Raw genomic sequence first — 17,233 nt, forward strand, 5'->3', positions numbered from 1 at the left:
GACCACTGATTCCAGGAAGGCTAAGTGGAGTTACAAGAACCTGCATTATGTGTATGGCAGTTTTTCTTCCTCGTGTCATTAAATGACATCCAAAGCTGCCAAGACTTTTATAGTTTCACATGTGGCTTTTGAAAACAGTTATTGATCATCATCATAAGAACAGAGATGTAAGTAAGAAATATGAGAGAGAAGACAATGAGAAAGTAGTCTTTCTCCTTGCCAGATTGTGCTTGGGGATGGGGTACAGCAAACTGATCAGCAAGTATCTGGTAGGCAGGCAGGTGTCTGAAAATAATGATTCCTCATGTTAACATCCACTTTGTCAGCCTATGTTTGCTTTGTTTTGACTGCCACTTTTTGGCTGGGACTCAGGAGGGAAAATGGAAGTTCATCATGAGCCTACAGTTCAAGCCTTTGATTATCACCCAGTGAGAGTGAGCAGAAATGACTGCGAGAACATTTCCTGCATAATATTAGCCAGGGAAGTATGAGAGAACCCTGGATGTTTTTGAATGGTTTGGACCAGTTGAGAGGGTAACAAGCTGCATAATAGTGTCACAAAAATTGTGTGTGTGATGCTGGTTATGCCAGCAGTTACATATATATCTCCCCTTTTAAAAAATGCATTTTTAATTCCCCTTTCTTCTTCAGTGACTTTGGTTTCATTCAGTTGTTATTATCATTATTTTCTGGATGAAAAATAAAACTAGAAAATGCCAGGTGCTTGTAACTTTTTGGTTGTTACATTAAACAATAAAAAATTGTGCAGTACATGTAATATTAAAACGTAAGCAAAGTGAAAGATCAGGTATGAAAACCCGCAGTCATGTTTGTAAGTATCACTATGCTCTCAAAGTATTACCTTCTATTTATTTCCACAATTACATCAGATACAAAGAGCAGAATAACGCCGTTTGATAGAGCAAATTCTCAGCTACAAAACTATTTTTCAACATAGCCACCACTTTTAGCTATGCATTTTCATCAGCCATGAACAAGAGCCTGCATGCTGCACTCAGAAAAATTTGCACCAGCTGAGATGAATCACTGTTTCACAGCTGCTACGATGGTGTCATTGTTAGGAAAATGTTTCCCACCCAGTCCGTCTTTAATTGGCCCAAAGAGATGGAAATCAGAAGGCACCAAATCTAGACTATGCAGTAGATGCACAAGGACAGTCCAGCCAAGACTGACAACCCATAGAACAGATCCCACCTGAGATATCAAGAGGAAAGTGTTAAAGACCAAAGTAATACATTCTTCACACTTATTTAGAAACGGTGAGAAAATTTCATCTGTCGTAGTGCTTCATATTTCATTAGTTTTAAGTGAGATTGGTCTATCTGTCATTTATGTCATTTTGCAAAATGGTAAGGTTTATTATATTAAGACTTTACATATTCTTTCAGACTTTACACTTTAGATGGAAAGCATGTTCAGAATGGGTCAGACTTGGAGAAAGGGCAATTTTATGTTGCAGTGGGTAGAGAAAAGTTTAAGAAGTTACCATATGGTGAGCTGCTGTTTAGCAAATCTACCATAAGGCCACAGGGGTAAGTTCCATATTTCTCATTCTTGTATGTGTGCCAGAAATTTATAATTTATAAAACATTTATAAAAGATGGATGGATGGATTTTCTTGAATGGATGTAAAATTTTATTGAAAACGTCTAAGAAAATAGAGATAGAAATCTGTAATAAAAGAGAAAATGGGAATGCAGGGGATTATTTTGGCTCATAAATAAATTATGAAATATTGATCATATTTCACAAAATTCTTATCAGACAAAGGTTTATTTTGCCTTGGCTTAATTTTTTTTCCTAATTCACAAATGAGATCATGAATTATTAGTTAAATGAGATTCTGCGTAGCTACATTTGTCAGCATGGTAATGCTTTATGGAAAATGTACTCCTTTAAGAGTGCTTAATGTTTGGGTCATTTTTGTAAGCCAGCACTATCACATAATAGAGCCCTAAACATGGCCTCTATAAGATGGAACTTGGGCTTTTGGTATCTTTGAAATGTGAAGTTAATTGGGAGTCATTGCAATGAAAGAAATGGAAATAAATGGCAACCTGTCCCACAAATGAGTTTAGGGCATTTGTCCCACATTATACATGTAAACTTTGCTGTATTTATTTATTTCAGTGAGCAACATGAATAACAAAACATTTTGAGAAACAGAACTTAAAACAAATGAATTTAAAGGCAGTGGAAAATATTGCTTAAGATGGCTTGATCAATTGATGACATAGAATTTTATTGAAATTGCTGGAATGTTTCATTATACTTGTTCTAATTACCCTACTCCAACTCACTGAACACTGCCCTAGGGATTAGAAGTGGGTTTAACTGTGCATTATGGTGAAATGTAGTGCATTTTTTGGACTAAATTAATGATTATGTGTTTAAATGTACTCTGGTGAGCAGAAATAAGTGATTCTTAGCAACACTCTGCAATTAGTAGATAAAACAATTAACTGTTGCTATCGTTTTCTTGGTGTTGCTTGATTTAGTGATAGGCTGATAGTGTCTATGAAAGAAACAGTGCACAGAACTCTAAGGCATGTTTTATTTCTGCAGTTCTAAAGCATCCGTACTGCCTCCAATTGCAGGATCTCGAAAATCTAAAGGCAGTGTAAGTATCAAATGCCATAATGGCATTTGTTTCTAATTTTGCTTAATTCCAGCAGATGAAAGCTCCTTGTCCTCTGAGTTTCATTAAATCCATAGAGAACAAGCCACAGCCACCTGGTGGTATGGCTTGATGAATCTGTAGCTATTTGGAGTGTCAATTAGATAAAAAAAAATCCAAGAAAATATTGTCTCAGAAATGGATGCCTTATTTTTGAAAAAATCTTCCCTAGCAAAGAACAGCTGCTGCGTTGTGGTATTTTCCACACTACTTTTCAACTATCTTTATGTATTTGCTGGTAATAAACCTGTTTGTTTATTCAAATTATGCTCCTAAAGGAAAAACACAGGGCCATTCACACAGCATATTGCAGAAAAAGGTGTTTCTGCATGCTGAGTCTGAACAAGGCCCTAAAACAGTTTCCTGCCTAATGTGTTTCGTCCCTAGCTAACCATTACAATACAGAGGTTGAGCATCCACTGCTTTATATAATGTGGAGCTATTCACATGTGTAAAAATGAGTTCACTGTACACTTAGTGCCAAATTAGAATATAAATGTTTGTTTGCACCAATTTACGTACACATAAAGTTTACTGTACAAGACAGCAGAGTGTCAGATTTGCAGTCTGACATTCTAATTGTGTTAGTTGATCGTATCCATTCACTATTCACAAATAAAATTAAAACAAAAAAACAAAAAAAACCACCTCTTGAACTTCTTAACAAAATAAGGAATAAAATATACAAGTCTCACTTCCATTCTGTTGAAACGCAGCATAAAAAATACAGTTTCAAAGTCATGCTTGTTGTTAAATAAATGAGCTTTGCAAGCAATTTCTGCAAGCAATTATTTATTAACTCTTTTATCTTAGAAGCACATAGAGAAAATTATTTATAATCACTTTTATTCCATATAGAGATTGTAATGAAAGAGAGTGAACTGGCATGGGTTGTGAAACTGTTTGCTTAAGTTTGGTTTCTACATGTTTTTACCATTATTTCTTGGGAGTGACAATCTCCAGTTTGAATTAGAAGAGGCTGAAATACTTCTGCCCCCTTTTTATTGAAAGGATAAATGGTAGGTTCAGTGGTATTGATAAATAAGTGCTTGATTGGATGGTAAAGTCTGGGTGGCATTTCAGTAAAATATTTAAAATAGAACTTATCTCTTGAAAAAATCAGAAGAATCACACAAAAAAAAAAATGGAAGAGATTCAAAAGTTTGTTCAGGACATATTTTTCTGAGCAGTTTTACTTTTACACAGACGTTGCTTTTAACTTCAGCAGTGAAGTAGCCAAGACTTGCAGAATGAAAGTCCATTCTGGTGTGCAAGTTCTATAATGTCGTAAATTGTTCATGCAGCTACAGTAAGTGAAACACTAAAATAAAGTGTACTTGCCTTCCATGATTTATCAATGTCTGTGACAAAGTGAATGCTTCCAGATGCTGACACAGTTTTCTGCCCTCTGCTTGAGTGTTCTGTTGTTATACCGAGCATTTTGACAGTACTGGATTAGTAGGAAAATACTCATGCCATTTAAATGACAGAATTAGGAGGCTGACATCCCCCTATTGAGAGGCAACTATGGTTCAGTTGTTAATCTCTTAACCCACCTTAGTGCAATCTTAACAGCATTATAAAGGGCTGCTATATGCAGCTAAGGTTTTTATGATACTGTGAACAGATTTAGACTGGGGAAAAATGTTGTGAATAAAATCTCTAGCTACTAGAATTGTTGGTATGTCCAGTACCGTACGTACATGTAAGCTGAAAACATCAGGTTCAGGTTTCTGTTGCTTGTTCTGAATTCACAACCCCAGAAGCAGAGGAGTTGGGTGATTTCCTTGGTGGCGATTCAGAGGAGACATGCTGGCAGACCATTCTGTTCATTTGGTAGTCAGTGCTCCCGCCACACAAAGACTGTCATCCTTCCCCAGCCACTTTTGACACTTAGTAGGTCAATATCTACGTTGCATTTACACAGGCAGTGATTTATTCACAAGTCACATCTTCACATATGCATAGATGAGATACACATATACATGAACAAAATACAGCTATTTATTATTTATATGCATACATAGATTTGCCTAATCATTCTTTCCATCAGATTAAACATTATTTCCTTGCAGTAACTGTGTTGTTTTCTTCTGTGAATTGTTGAGGAGCATTTCATCAGATCATGTAGAAAGTTGATAAGACAGTTACAGTTTTCCAGATTGTTTTAGATATTCTTTTACTGATTGTAAATGAATCCATTTCTTTAACGCCTGATTCAATTCCATAGATATTAAAAATTTGGAATAACATTGAAATTAAAAAGTATTATTCATCAGTGATGATGATGATGAACACTTCTTTTCAGGGAAATGATCGGCAGTCTAAATCTACTGTTGGATCCAGTGACCCTGGAGAGAACAGTTCCTCACCTCAGCCTCCAAAAGAGAAGGTCAAAAAATGCCATAATCCAGAGGATTCCGTGTCCAGAGGACACAGTTCTAACAAATCTACGAAAGCAAATCAAACAGCTTCTACAAGATTCCTGCAAGATAATGGTCAGTATTGAGATAAATTCAATCATAGCATAGTGGCTTTTTATCTCCTGCTAAGCCAGTGAAACACAAAACTAGCATGGTACTTGAACTGTCGCTTTACACTGGCTGATTTAATTTACTGAAGTAATTTTTGCTTAGAAAAGTCATTCATGCAGGCCAATTGATATCTTTAAGTAGAAATAAATTATACTTTTCATAACGTTTGTTTGTGTTCATAACTAATGTGCAACAATAACCTGTGGTTTAAAATTTCAATACACGTAATCCCGCATCACTGTGTTTACGTCTGCATTTGAGTTGTGAATTTACTTTTTCAGTCAGAAGAATTTTGTAAATTTGAGTTTGAAAAGAACAGTGCAATATTTTTTGTATTGTAAGAGGTTTTTTTCCAGAGTAAGCTTGTTGAATTTTCATTTTGTTTCAGTCTTGAGTCATACGTTTCAGTCTTGAGTCAAATTTCATTTTGTCCTGTTGTTGGCGAGTGGATATAGTTTTAGCCAACTGTTTTTCGGTGGTTTTTTTCTTACTGAAGAATGGAGACTGTGTTAAAAGGAATGTGACTAGAACTGTTCATCCTTTGCAACACATAAAACAGCTCAACAGTTTCTTTCCATTGAAATTATCATGATGTATCCTCAATTTTACACATTTATTGATGCATGCTTGAAACATTTAAGGGAGCAACTATCAGATCTGACCTCTCAAAGAGGGCTGTCAATGCTTTAGCTTAATAGTTTTGGGGGCTCAGGGGAAAGCCACTGTATTTAATGTTTATCACTCCAGATATCTTTGATTACTGATACGTTTTCATTTAAAAATAAATAGATGCACTGACATGCTGGGAAATGCTGGTATGGAATTCTTCATATAGATCTCAAAATCCCTACATTCTGATCTAGCCTCCTCCTGTTCAGAGAACTGATCTGCTCTGTGTAGAGACTTAGCACATAACCACGGAAGGCTGAGTTTGGCAGGGTCCTTTGGAGGCTATCTAGTCCAACCTCCTGCCCAGAGCAAGTTGTGTGATAACATGCCCAAGTGGCAAAGCCATCTAGACTGTAGTTAGGCAGATCTCACTCCAACTTTATACACTAAGAGTAGACAAAGGAGGTAAATTTTTCTGATTAGCGTCATTAAGTTGATTTTCTGTATATTTTTTTTCCATTCCGAGGATTTTTGTAAAGAAAGTTTTTGCAGATGTTTTCTGGAAGAAAGGAGATCCCTCTTGCCAAGGCAAGAGGCATACCTGTTTTTTGTGGACCTTATATTAGGTTAGAAGGTTTCAGATAACTTCTTTTGTTTTCCCATGGGCAGAAAGAGTACTGGAAGCAGTAATAGGTTTCTCTGTCCTTTTAGCAGGCAGTGACTGAGGAACAAGTCATACTTTGGTAGATAGCAAATTTAGTGAGTTATTTCTCTCTCCATGGTTAGTGCTACCTCTACTCTAGCTCCTGACAGAAATGTTTGGAAATCCTCTGAGTTTATTAAAGAAGTGATTGCTTGCTGTTTCCACTTCAGATTTTCCATACTTTCTGAGTCTTCTGTGACTAAAAGCTATTAAAGGCAGCCAGTACTCTAGTTTGAGATTAAGAATGTGTTGAGAGAGATTTTCATTTCTCTTCTCTTCATCTTGTTGCATGAAGACTGCTAGTGGATGTGGGAATGTGAGGTTTGATGTGTGTACTGTTCTTCAAGTCTGGACCTAGCTGGTCATGCAGGCAGTTACTGAGGAAGATGATGCTTCTGGGTTGAATTCAGGCAATATGGGATGAGAAATTCCAAGCCTTGCAATGAGTTTCTGATGGAGTGCAATCCCTGCTCTCATGATTTCTGTTGATGAGGAGATGTATGCTAAGCCAGTAAGAACTGTTTTCTTTTCCAAGCACAAAAAGCAAAGCATTTCATCCTCCTGTAAATCTTCAGGTGAGTCACCATGAGCGCTGCAGACTTGTGAACTTTTACAGGCTTTATCTTTCTCTAATTAAATTCCCCAGTATTTGTTCACCCAATCAAGTGGAAAACATTCCAGGAAGCAGTTGCCTGTAGATTCTTATTAAGAGGCTCCTGTCTCAGAGTGATTTTCAGCTATGTGTTTTAAGAAGAACATTGCTGTTATTTAATTCTTCTAGTTCAGCTTGAGTGTGTTTACTTGCCACATTTTTCAAAGAACACTTCATGGTATTTTTCTCCCCTCCCCCCTTCTGTCTCTATTTTTTTTTTCCTGGTGCTCTGCATTAAGATTTTTTTGTTGTTGTTGTTTTTTTCCCGTTCAGAAGAGTGGAATTAAAATTTCACATTTTCTGCATTTTGCTTTGCAAGCCCTTAGGAATGGTAGTTGGTATCCTGAACTTACCATTTCATTTGAGAAGCCACATGTAATTATTTTGAATCTCTTAAATCTTAGTGGATCGCTTACTTCTTAGTGGAACTCTTTTCCTGGGTAAATGGTTTATCACTGTGTAAAACCAAACATTTGAAGGAGAAACATGGTGTTTTGGAAAGGAATTCCAGTTGTCCCTTTTCTTCCCCTTCAGTCATTTTGACTGAAAATTTGTAAGGGAGCACTCTAGGCCACTTAAAAACTTCAACCTTTTCCCACTCTCCCATCTGTGAAAGAAGTACAGAAGTGCATGCTGCAATAGGTTTTTGTAATAATTGCAAACATTCTGAAGTAGGTGGGTCTCATCATAAGAAAAAGTAATTCAGGCCCTTTACCCAAATTATTTTCTAAATTGTTTGAGATTTACTGGACTGGTAGAGGAACCCGAGATTTTGGAAAGAGCTGGTGCTGCTGGCAAAGCATTCGCTGTTTCTTTTGACCCGCTGAAGTGAGTGATGTGTTTCACCACTTAAAGAGAAGCAGACATGACCCTCTGGAAGAGAATGGTGTCTGAGATACATTGTTGGAGATGAGGCCCAGCTGAGCAAACAAGCTACCAGTGTCAAATTGTTTGCATTTTCATAATCACTCTGTTAACCCAGCCAAACCTGAAGGCATTACACTCAGTGCAATTTCTTTTTGTTGTGTTTTGAAGCACTGTGGATTGGGTAAGTTAAGCTAAATCTAAAAAGAAAGGAATCCATAATGTAATTGACAGCATTCTTCTTGAGATGACTGCACACAAAAAAATTTTATGTGCTGATGTTGTGAAAAAGGGACAAAAATAAAGGAAACTATTTTTTCGGGATATAGTTTAGGTACCAGAAAAAAAAAATTAATTTCATCATTAATATTAGGCAATAAAATGCACCTATAAGATTGTTAGAGATACCTAACACTAATTACTTTGAAATTAAGTGCTTTAACGTGCGTAGAGCACAGTCCCATGAAATTCGGGAACATCATTCAGAAAGATAGGAAATGTCTATGCTTATAGCTACAATTATCAACATCCTTCTGTTTAAAAATCTCTGGAGATAACATTTCTTTTCTAAAAAATAATATGGTGAGAATTTTACAAGTGGATCTATTCTTGAGTGATCTACTAACAGTACATTGTGAGTTCTCAAATAAGAACTTTCTTAGGCTGTATGCATGCAGAAGGATTTTTTCTTCCTCTATTGAATCCTAGGAATCCAAAAGAGGAGTTAATACATTATGCCATGCTTGGTAACCAACGTCTTCCACTTTGTTTTACTTTTCATTGTTTTTTATTTTTTTCCAGTGAAAATGAATAGCAAGCCTTTTTCCACATAGTCGAAAGTACTAGGAAAAAAACATCTCCATGTGTAATACAAAGTATTCTTATACTACTTTTGAATATTTTTGGCCGTATTTGTCTGTGAGAGTCTCCAGCATTTGAAGACAAAATACAAGGAAGGAGCACAATTTCCTCAGGGCTTTTCACACACCCTACCTGGATTTCCAATGCAGTCAAAACATAGACAGCTTGTAGGGATGCAGTTTAATGAACATGTACTACAATGCCCTCAAAGGGTCATTGTCTTTGCAATTGTTATCTATTTCCTGATTGCTGTTTTGGTTGTTGTTGTTGTTTTGTTCTGGTGGTTTTCACACTTGAAGATGGAGTGACCTGAAGCTTGGCCAGCAAGTCTGTGGGAGCTGGAAGCTGATAGTGGGGAGCGCTGCAAATTCTGTATACTCCTTCTCAGCCGAACTCTGTGTGTCAAAAATTTCCCTTGACAGAGGATGTCCTGGTGTGCTCTCAGCTTAACGTTGAACCATGAAAATACAGGGTTGCAGAGATCAGCACTACACCATATTTCTGTTCTCTATTGTTTGGAATGGTTGAACTGCTATTTGTTTTTTTGTGATGATGTCAAACTGCTGAAGACATTATTTTGTGACTTGATAGCCTGGTTTATATCAAATTTCCTAATTTATGTTTTACTAGTTGAATATTTTTTCATTCACAGAACCACATGTTATGCTAAATATAGCACAGAAACTTTATTAACTATGTCCACCAAATCATCTTTCTGTAGATGGGACATGGGAAGTTCTTAGTTGTTTGATTTAATACACATTTTGGAACAGAGGTAGGTGGTGAATTTGTCCCCTTCAAAAACTTTCCCTGGAAAACCTCATCAGAGCATCGTGAGCCCAATGACTACAACTCTGGCAGTGGTGGAAAATGAGTAGTTGTATCAAAGTAGGCAAAATTTGAAACACACTGCCCTTGTTCAAAATTGGCACTACTTTATATGGCACATCGTATGAGAGTCGCCTGGCTCCATTTTGACATGCAGTCCTTTCTTTTCCAGAAAGAATTATGAAGTAATGCAATGTCATTACAAATTTCCTTCCTAACTAAGAAAAGCAAACAGTTTGCCTCTTTTAAACTGACCAGGATATTACTGGCTTTTCTGCCTGCTTCTTTTGACATACTGAGGTGATTGCTGGTAAACCAGTGGAGCAGGACAGGAAAAAAAATTGTTAAAAATATGCAAACCCAGAAAATATTTTCATATCCATTTGACCTAATGTGTCTGTCACACAGCCTGTTGTTCTTGACTTAGGGGGCTCTTCGGGTTTAACCTACCTGAACATCTGCCAGAGCCATCTGAATGTACTTGCCACCTCCTTGAAAAACAAACAAACAAAAAAATCCCAGAACAAATGTGAGGATCATCATTTGAAGTGTTCTTTGGGATGTATGTATTCTTATATATATCAGATAAGACTCACAAGGTTGCACATTTAGTGGCATCACAGAATCACAGAATGGCTGAGGTTGGAAGGAACCTCTGGGTCCATCTGGTTCAACCCCTTATCCAGCAAGGACATCCAGAGCAGGGTGTCCAGGACCTTGTCCTTCCAGGTGGCTGCTGGTGACCTCCAAGGAGATTCCACAGTCTTGATTTTCAAATCAAAAAGAAAGAAGAATTAACTAAGATCATGTAGTGCAACCATCACCATCACCACCATGCCTACTAAACCATGTCACTCAGTGCGACATTATTTAGTTCCACTGTTCCACTGTTTTATGGAGACTCTCCAGACACGGTGACCCCACCACCTCCCTGGGCAGCCTGTTCCAATATCTCACCAGTCTTTCTGAGAAGAATTTTTTTCCTAATATACAACTGAACCTCTCCTGGTGCAAAGTCATTACCTCTTGTCCTAGCTATTTACCTGGGAAAACAGGCTGACGTCCCACATCACTACAAGGTGTTCTGTGGCATGTGGCATGCATGGCAGCTTTTGTGATTGAACTGTTGCCACTCTTTCTCTGTTTATCAGGATGACCTCTGCAGCATTCTCCATCTACCTTGCTTTGTTCCCTTCCTCTTCCCTTCCTACTCTTTGTCACCTTTCATTGTTTTTCCATCTAGACTTTCCACTCTTTTTCCAGTTATCTTCTGACACTTTTTCTTCCCTCTTGAGTCTATCTGGCTCTTCCTTCATTTTGTCTGACTTGTTCTGTTTTCTTTCCATGCTGTTTCTTGGGTTTTCACCAAGTAGTCCTTTCTGTCTCACGCTGCTTCACCAATATGCTAGATATGAGTTCAATTCTCATTTCTGTCCCAGCTTTTCTGTTTGAATTTGGACAGTTGCTTGGACCTAGATACATTCTACTGTCAGTGAAGAGCTATGAGGAGAGATGTGTAACAGGAGCAAGTTCAGCCTTCCTAAGTGGATACTACTTCTGAAATTCCATTTGTGGGGGCTGAGCATATGTCACCGAGCAGCTGTAGAAATGATTGTATGTCTTGGAATTGCTGAATGGGGGATGAAAAGAAAGACAAAACCTCTTCTAGTTTACCTCTCTATCTGGTTATCACATGTTTTCTTCTTTGATCAGGAGCAAAGAGGGACGTGCTGTTCACTTTTGACTGTTTTATCCTCCTTTTATACTCAACAATGTGTAGCACTGCAATAGGTAGTGACATGTGCTGTGATTTTGAAGAGTGGTCTGGCCAAGAGGCTGCATCAGCTGTATGCCATATTTCTCTCTAGAGTAACTTTCTAGCTTAAAAAGGTGTTGTTTTTTTTTATTTTACAGAAGTCATAATTCACAGCTTTGTACCTTTCTGTTATAGCTCCAAGTCATTATGTGCGTGTGAAATATAACTTTCTTCTGATTAATACAATGTTATTCTTTTGAACTTATCCATTAAATGTGTGTTCCAAAGCCCTTAAAAAAGCTATTGTTTGTACACTTAGTGGTTGATTTATGGATTAGGAGTTTTTAAAGTGAAAGTAATTATCTGCACAATTGCTGTGTGTTTTGTATTAAAATAATGGAAGTGAGGCAAGAACTCACAAGGGCAAAGAATGTTGTAGTTTTGCATTTTAAGTATTTGTTAGAAGTTAATGTGAATGCTGTGCTACAACTATGAAACAAGAATAGAATCAGAGTTGTAGAATGTCTTGGGTGGGAAGGGACCTTAAAGATCATTTAGTTCCAAGGACCCACAAAGATCATTGATGGAGATGACTCAAATTTAAAGTAATATCATTAAGAACATTATCCAAATGCCTTTTATACAAAAACAATCATAGGGCATAAATCATCTCTCTAGGAAGCCTGTTCCAATGTCTGAATACCCTTTAGGTATCTGGTCTGAGCATCCTCTGGTGCAGCTTTGTGCCATTTCCACTCATCCCTTCACTAGATGCCAGGGGATAGAATAACACCTTCCCCTAAATCTTTAACTCAGTTTTAAGAGGAAATCTGCATAGAACATCAGGTATGGCATCTGCTCCTGAACTTCTTTTAGTAAAATTGTGAACTTTCCAAAGAGTATGCATCTGGACTGCTGAATTTCAACTGTGCACTGTGGGCTAAAACTGTTACTGTCCACGTTGCCCAGCTGACAGCTTTGCTGATATAAGAGTTATCTTTAGTTAAACAAGGATGAATAGATCTGATCATTGTTGCTTTGCTGTCAATGCAGATAATAACTGAGGAAAGAGAGGTCATTCTGTTTCTTATTTGCAGACAGGATCTGGAGGCTAATTATTTGCACAACAGGAGATAAAACTGCAGTATCTAATAAGAAGTGAGAACCCTTGTTGATGTTACTGTGTATTACTGAATCACAGTTGCCAGAATATGCTAGCAGTGGGGAACGGAGGTGATGGCAAACCTTGTGGCCCCTTTCTCCAAGCACGTGGTGTTTCTCAGAGCTTGCTTTTAGTAAGGCGAATGCATTGCAAAACATGAAGTGGGCAAATAGTACTAGACAATAGGTAAGTCATGCTGCTTAATTCACTGAGGGGTAGAATATAGGTTTACTGATGCTCCGCTTGGAGTGACTGGAATAGGATAGACTTTTCAGGGCTTTGCATTTGCTTTGTACAGTATAAGCCACACTCGGGAGAATGCTGACTTTAAGACTGGAGTCAGAATTCAAAAGGCTGGTGCTAAGCAGTAGTTACTTTATCAATTTCAAATTGTAAAGGACCATAATGACGTGTCCTTTAAATAAATGAATAAATTAAGTGCTTAGAAACAAAGAGAATAGATGAGGTTAACAATCAAAGTAGGGAAAAGCAAGAAAAAGCCTTACATTATGACACACAGTTCCTTGATTTTCTGTATTTGTATAAAGAGGAATGAGTTGTTAAAGCTGACTGTAGCAGAAATGCTAAGTCACGGCCTGAAGCAGTGATGGAGCACCTGGTAGGAATGCAGGGCCCACCCAGGGGAGCTCAGGTGCAAGCAATGCACATGAGTGACTGGAAGAGGTGAGCCAGGATCTACTCCTCCCCAGACCTCAGTAAAGGTTGTCAGTGGAGGTGTAAAGGTGCTTCTTGCTGGAGATTCCTGCCTACCTGAGGCATTCTAAAGGTAAGCAGCTCTCTTCCTTTGTTTCTAAGGCTGTAGCTTTTGGGCTTGTTCACATCTGCTGTAGCCAAAGACTTTACCATCTTGCTATTATTGCAATGCTTTCCACCTCATTCTAGTATTACAATGGCCAAGGCAGCTTTTCCTTTGCTTTAGCATTACCACACTTCCTATCAGTAAAGGGGACTGCAGCATAAGAGATAAAACTCTAGGAGTACCTTTTGTAGATTCTGTTATGATATTCAGATGCTAGCAACCTATAATAGCACGAGATCCCCTTAGAAATGGGGTATTTTCTGCATAGGAAAAAATAGCTTCTTTGAAGCTTGCAGCTGCAGTAGTATCAGGTGAAGAAAAATAACTTTTCATTGTCTCAATAGTATCATGTGTATATTGCTTCCAGTTTCTTGTTAGTTCTGTTTTATTGATGGCAGAAGTCACAGGCACACACATACAAGCCTGTCACCAGAGTGACAGTATTTTGTTAGAGACAGTGATACTTCCAAATAATAATAAAAAAGAAGAAGGGGGAAAAATTCTTTTGGAGGCATACATCCTCTCAGTTCGTAATATCAATCAATTCAATTTAAGGAGCCACAGATACATACTTTTTTTTAAGATTTGTTTTTAATTTAAGCTCATTTTTATGAGGCAGTCTCTGTGGTAAGTCACATTATTATTTTTTCCAAATAATTACATAAACTTTCTTGCTTATATACACAGCTTGCAGTTAGTAAGCACTTCTGATTTCCATAAAATATTCAGGGCAGGCTATTGTTACAGTGATTTTTTTTTTTTATTTTTTATTTTTTATCCCTACTTCAATCAGTTTCAAATTTGTAATGCAATGAGTGTATAATGTTGTAATTCATGCTGCAATAAATGGCTTTATAGTTAATTCTGCTTAGGTAAGGAGCTTACACAAGAGCCATTAATTTCTATGTTTAATTATTTAAAATATATAGATTTCTTATGAGTTAGTTCAACGTATAACTCAGTTATTATTTAACAAACTCACCCTTTCCTGTTTGTTAAAGGGTACAAAAAATTGAGCTGAAATACTGAGTGGCGTGAGGCACAAAGGTTTGCTCAAGCTATACATGCATCAATTCATTGTTTCTTTCTGAATACACAGAACTGAGTACAGTGAATGTCTACGTATTTAGACAATTGATAGCATATATCACAAAGTGGTGTTAGCCAAAATGTTTTGGAGATTTCAGTTTTGCTGTAGCTGATTAATCGCTTGTGTGCCTCCCAGGGGATTAGCCAGAGATGTGAATATCTAATAAACTTTCCTGATCAGTCAGTGATGGGCTCTCTTTCATGTAAATCAATTCTCAGGTGCTGCAATGCCAGCATAGCTGACATGGGTGGGGGGACAGGACAGGAAAGGAATCTGAATGCAAAGATCCTTGGCTGTTAGAGCTTGTACCTTCTATTGTTTTTGCTTTCTTCTCTCAAGATTCCATAGGTCTTTCTTTGCAATTATGAAGCTGAAGAAGAAGTGAAGTGCAATTCTTGAAGAAGCTCTATAGAAAAGCACTTGCAATTAAAGGTTTTGTTCACTTCCTCCAGCTTGAAGCCAAAAACAATACTCCAAGAACTTCCTTTAGCCTCTGCAAATCTCCTCTCTTCATTAGACTGCTCCTCTTTTTTCCTTCTTGTGATCCATTCTGTGCCCTTCTGTGGATCCTTCTCTTTTTCCTTCTATCCTGAATTGCTAAACATGATCCTGCTTTAAATAATCAGGTAATAGCATTGTTGTATGTTTAAGATACCTCACTCTACATGAAATATAAAAGCAGAGATAATTAATGACTCAAGGTGGTCTGCTTTTACACAGTGGCAAAACCTTAAATTCCAATATCTTCTGGTTGTCTGGACACAGAATTACAGAATGCTTGAGGCTGGTAGAAGCCTCCACAAGTCATCTGGTCCAACTCCCCTGCTCAATTAGGGACATGTATAGCAGGTTTCCCAGGACCACGTCCAAATAGAACGGAAAATATCCTTATAGAAGATCAGGAGCCTCTCAGTAAAATTTTGCTCCACCTTTTGAGTGAAGCAGTGTTTAGTGTGGCATGGAGAGCCAAGACCATAGCTAGAAATAAACCCTCTGATCTGTACTTGCTAGTAGGCCAAGCAGTACAGTGACATTTTGGATCTTATAGTGCCTTTTAATCCTTTGCTGCTGTCATCTTCTACTCAGCTTGGAGCAGAGTGATAGAGTATACCACAACTTGACTGTAAGGTTTGGACCTACCTTCTATTCCTACCACTCCTCAGAGCTCCTTTGCCTCAATGTGTTGAGGATACTGACAGTGGCCATCTCTATCTTGGACATTTCTAGTTTGTTTGGGGCATGATAAATCAGAACTTGCTCTTGCGTGAGGAGTGTGTCTAATCTACAATATTTTAGGAACTATTTTGGGTAGACATGAATGTTTCATCTAATGGAAGTGCTGGGAGTTCTCTTTTTAGTGACATACAGTACTCTATTAGTAGAGATTGCAATGTCAGTTCATAACACTTTAGAATGAAGACTTACAAAACTGTTATTTTAGAAACCACTATAAATTGCATGAAATGTCTTGTTTGTCTTAGAGTACTGTATAGAAACTGACTAATGATTTGGAGACAGAGATATGAAATATTGCATCAGTAAGATTTTTTTTTTTTGCTAAACTTTCTTCTAAAACCACAAAGCATTTCTGAAATATTGCCTATAAAATGATGCAAAAAAATACCCGACATAACATATTTGCTTGTGAGGACCTGAATAACTCATGGCTTGGGTAATAGTGATTAATGAGGTCTGCAAACTGCTGCTGACAAGATCTTGCACAGAAACACATGAGCAGGGAATATGTTGGCCTTTCATTAGCTGCCTGCCTCCACATTTTTTTTTTTTTTAATTTGCATGCAAAAAGTGTAAATATTTGTCTGATACAGAGTAGCAATGTTAACAATGTTTACTTTTTGAAGATATTTTCTTGATGCTGCTTTTATCGTGTTTAATGTTTGTATATTATTCACAAATTTCTATTTATTTTCACTTCTAATACAAAAATACAAGAAAAATGTGTCTAATGTATGCCTAATTAAATTCCTTGTAATTTTCTTTAGGATTTTGGACTTGTTCCACTCTTACATCTTTCCTGTTTTTTTTTTTTTCAGCTGATGTCATTTTTCTTCAGTAGCTTTGACGCATTTCAGACCTAAGTGCTTTTTTCTCCTTCCCTTGTTATTGATGATACATATGTTTTGGACATTTTTCTTCTATACCCTAATGTTTGCACAGAGATAAATAATTCAATTCTTTCAGTAATGATTTTCTTTAGATCCTCAGACTTTTTCTTTTCCTTTTCTGAAACTAAGTACTGATATCTTCTGTTGAATGCATTTGAAATTAACTACTTGTTTTTCTTAGAGACCACAGCTGTTTTGAGAATGATCTGATTTCTCACTTCACCTGAAAACACTGTCCTTGAAGGTCTTGTGATTTCTCTGATGCTGCTCTTTTCCATTGCAGCCTTCAGTTCAGTTTTAGCATCTTCCACTAGCACTTAAAAAGCAGGAATTATTTTAGAGTGCTTTCCATGCAAGACATTGGCGTCCTGGAGAGGTGACAGAAGATTATGTAGGACTCTTCAACTAATATCTTCTAATTATGGCCATCTTTTCCTTGCAGGACACACCTACCAGCCCTGTTTTTACCTTTGATTCCTTCTCTGGATGCTTTCAAGGAGCTTAAATCTCCTTTTATACTGTATACACAA

At 37.3% G+C, this 17,233-nt stretch overlaps 1 protein-coding gene across 5 annotated transcripts in view; it reads left to right on the forward strand.

Moving 5' to 3' along the window:
- Positions 1 to 17,233, forward strand: part of DCDC2 (doublecortin domain containing 2) — a 55,223-nt gene that overhangs the window by 22,442 nt on the left and 15,548 nt on the right. For all 5 annotated transcript variants that reach the window (XM_031610043.2, XM_090136854.1, XM_090136855.1 and 2 more), the window contains 3 exons: positions 1,410 to 1,553; positions 2,587 to 2,641; positions 5,007 to 5,196. In XM_031610043.2, coding sequence (XP_031465903.2) covers positions 1,410 to 1,553; positions 2,587 to 2,641; positions 5,007 to 5,196 — 389 coding nt within the window. The remainder of the gene's footprint in view (positions 1 to 1,409; positions 1,554 to 2,586; positions 2,642 to 5,006; positions 5,197 to 17,233) is intronic.

Source organism: Phasianus colchicus, chromosome 3, assembly GCF_987193195.1.
Source record: "Phasianus colchicus chromosome 3, bPhaCol1.hap1.1, whole genome shotgun sequence".
Classification (NCBI taxonomy): domain Eukaryota; kingdom Metazoa; phylum Chordata; class Aves; order Galliformes; family Phasianidae; genus Phasianus; species Phasianus colchicus.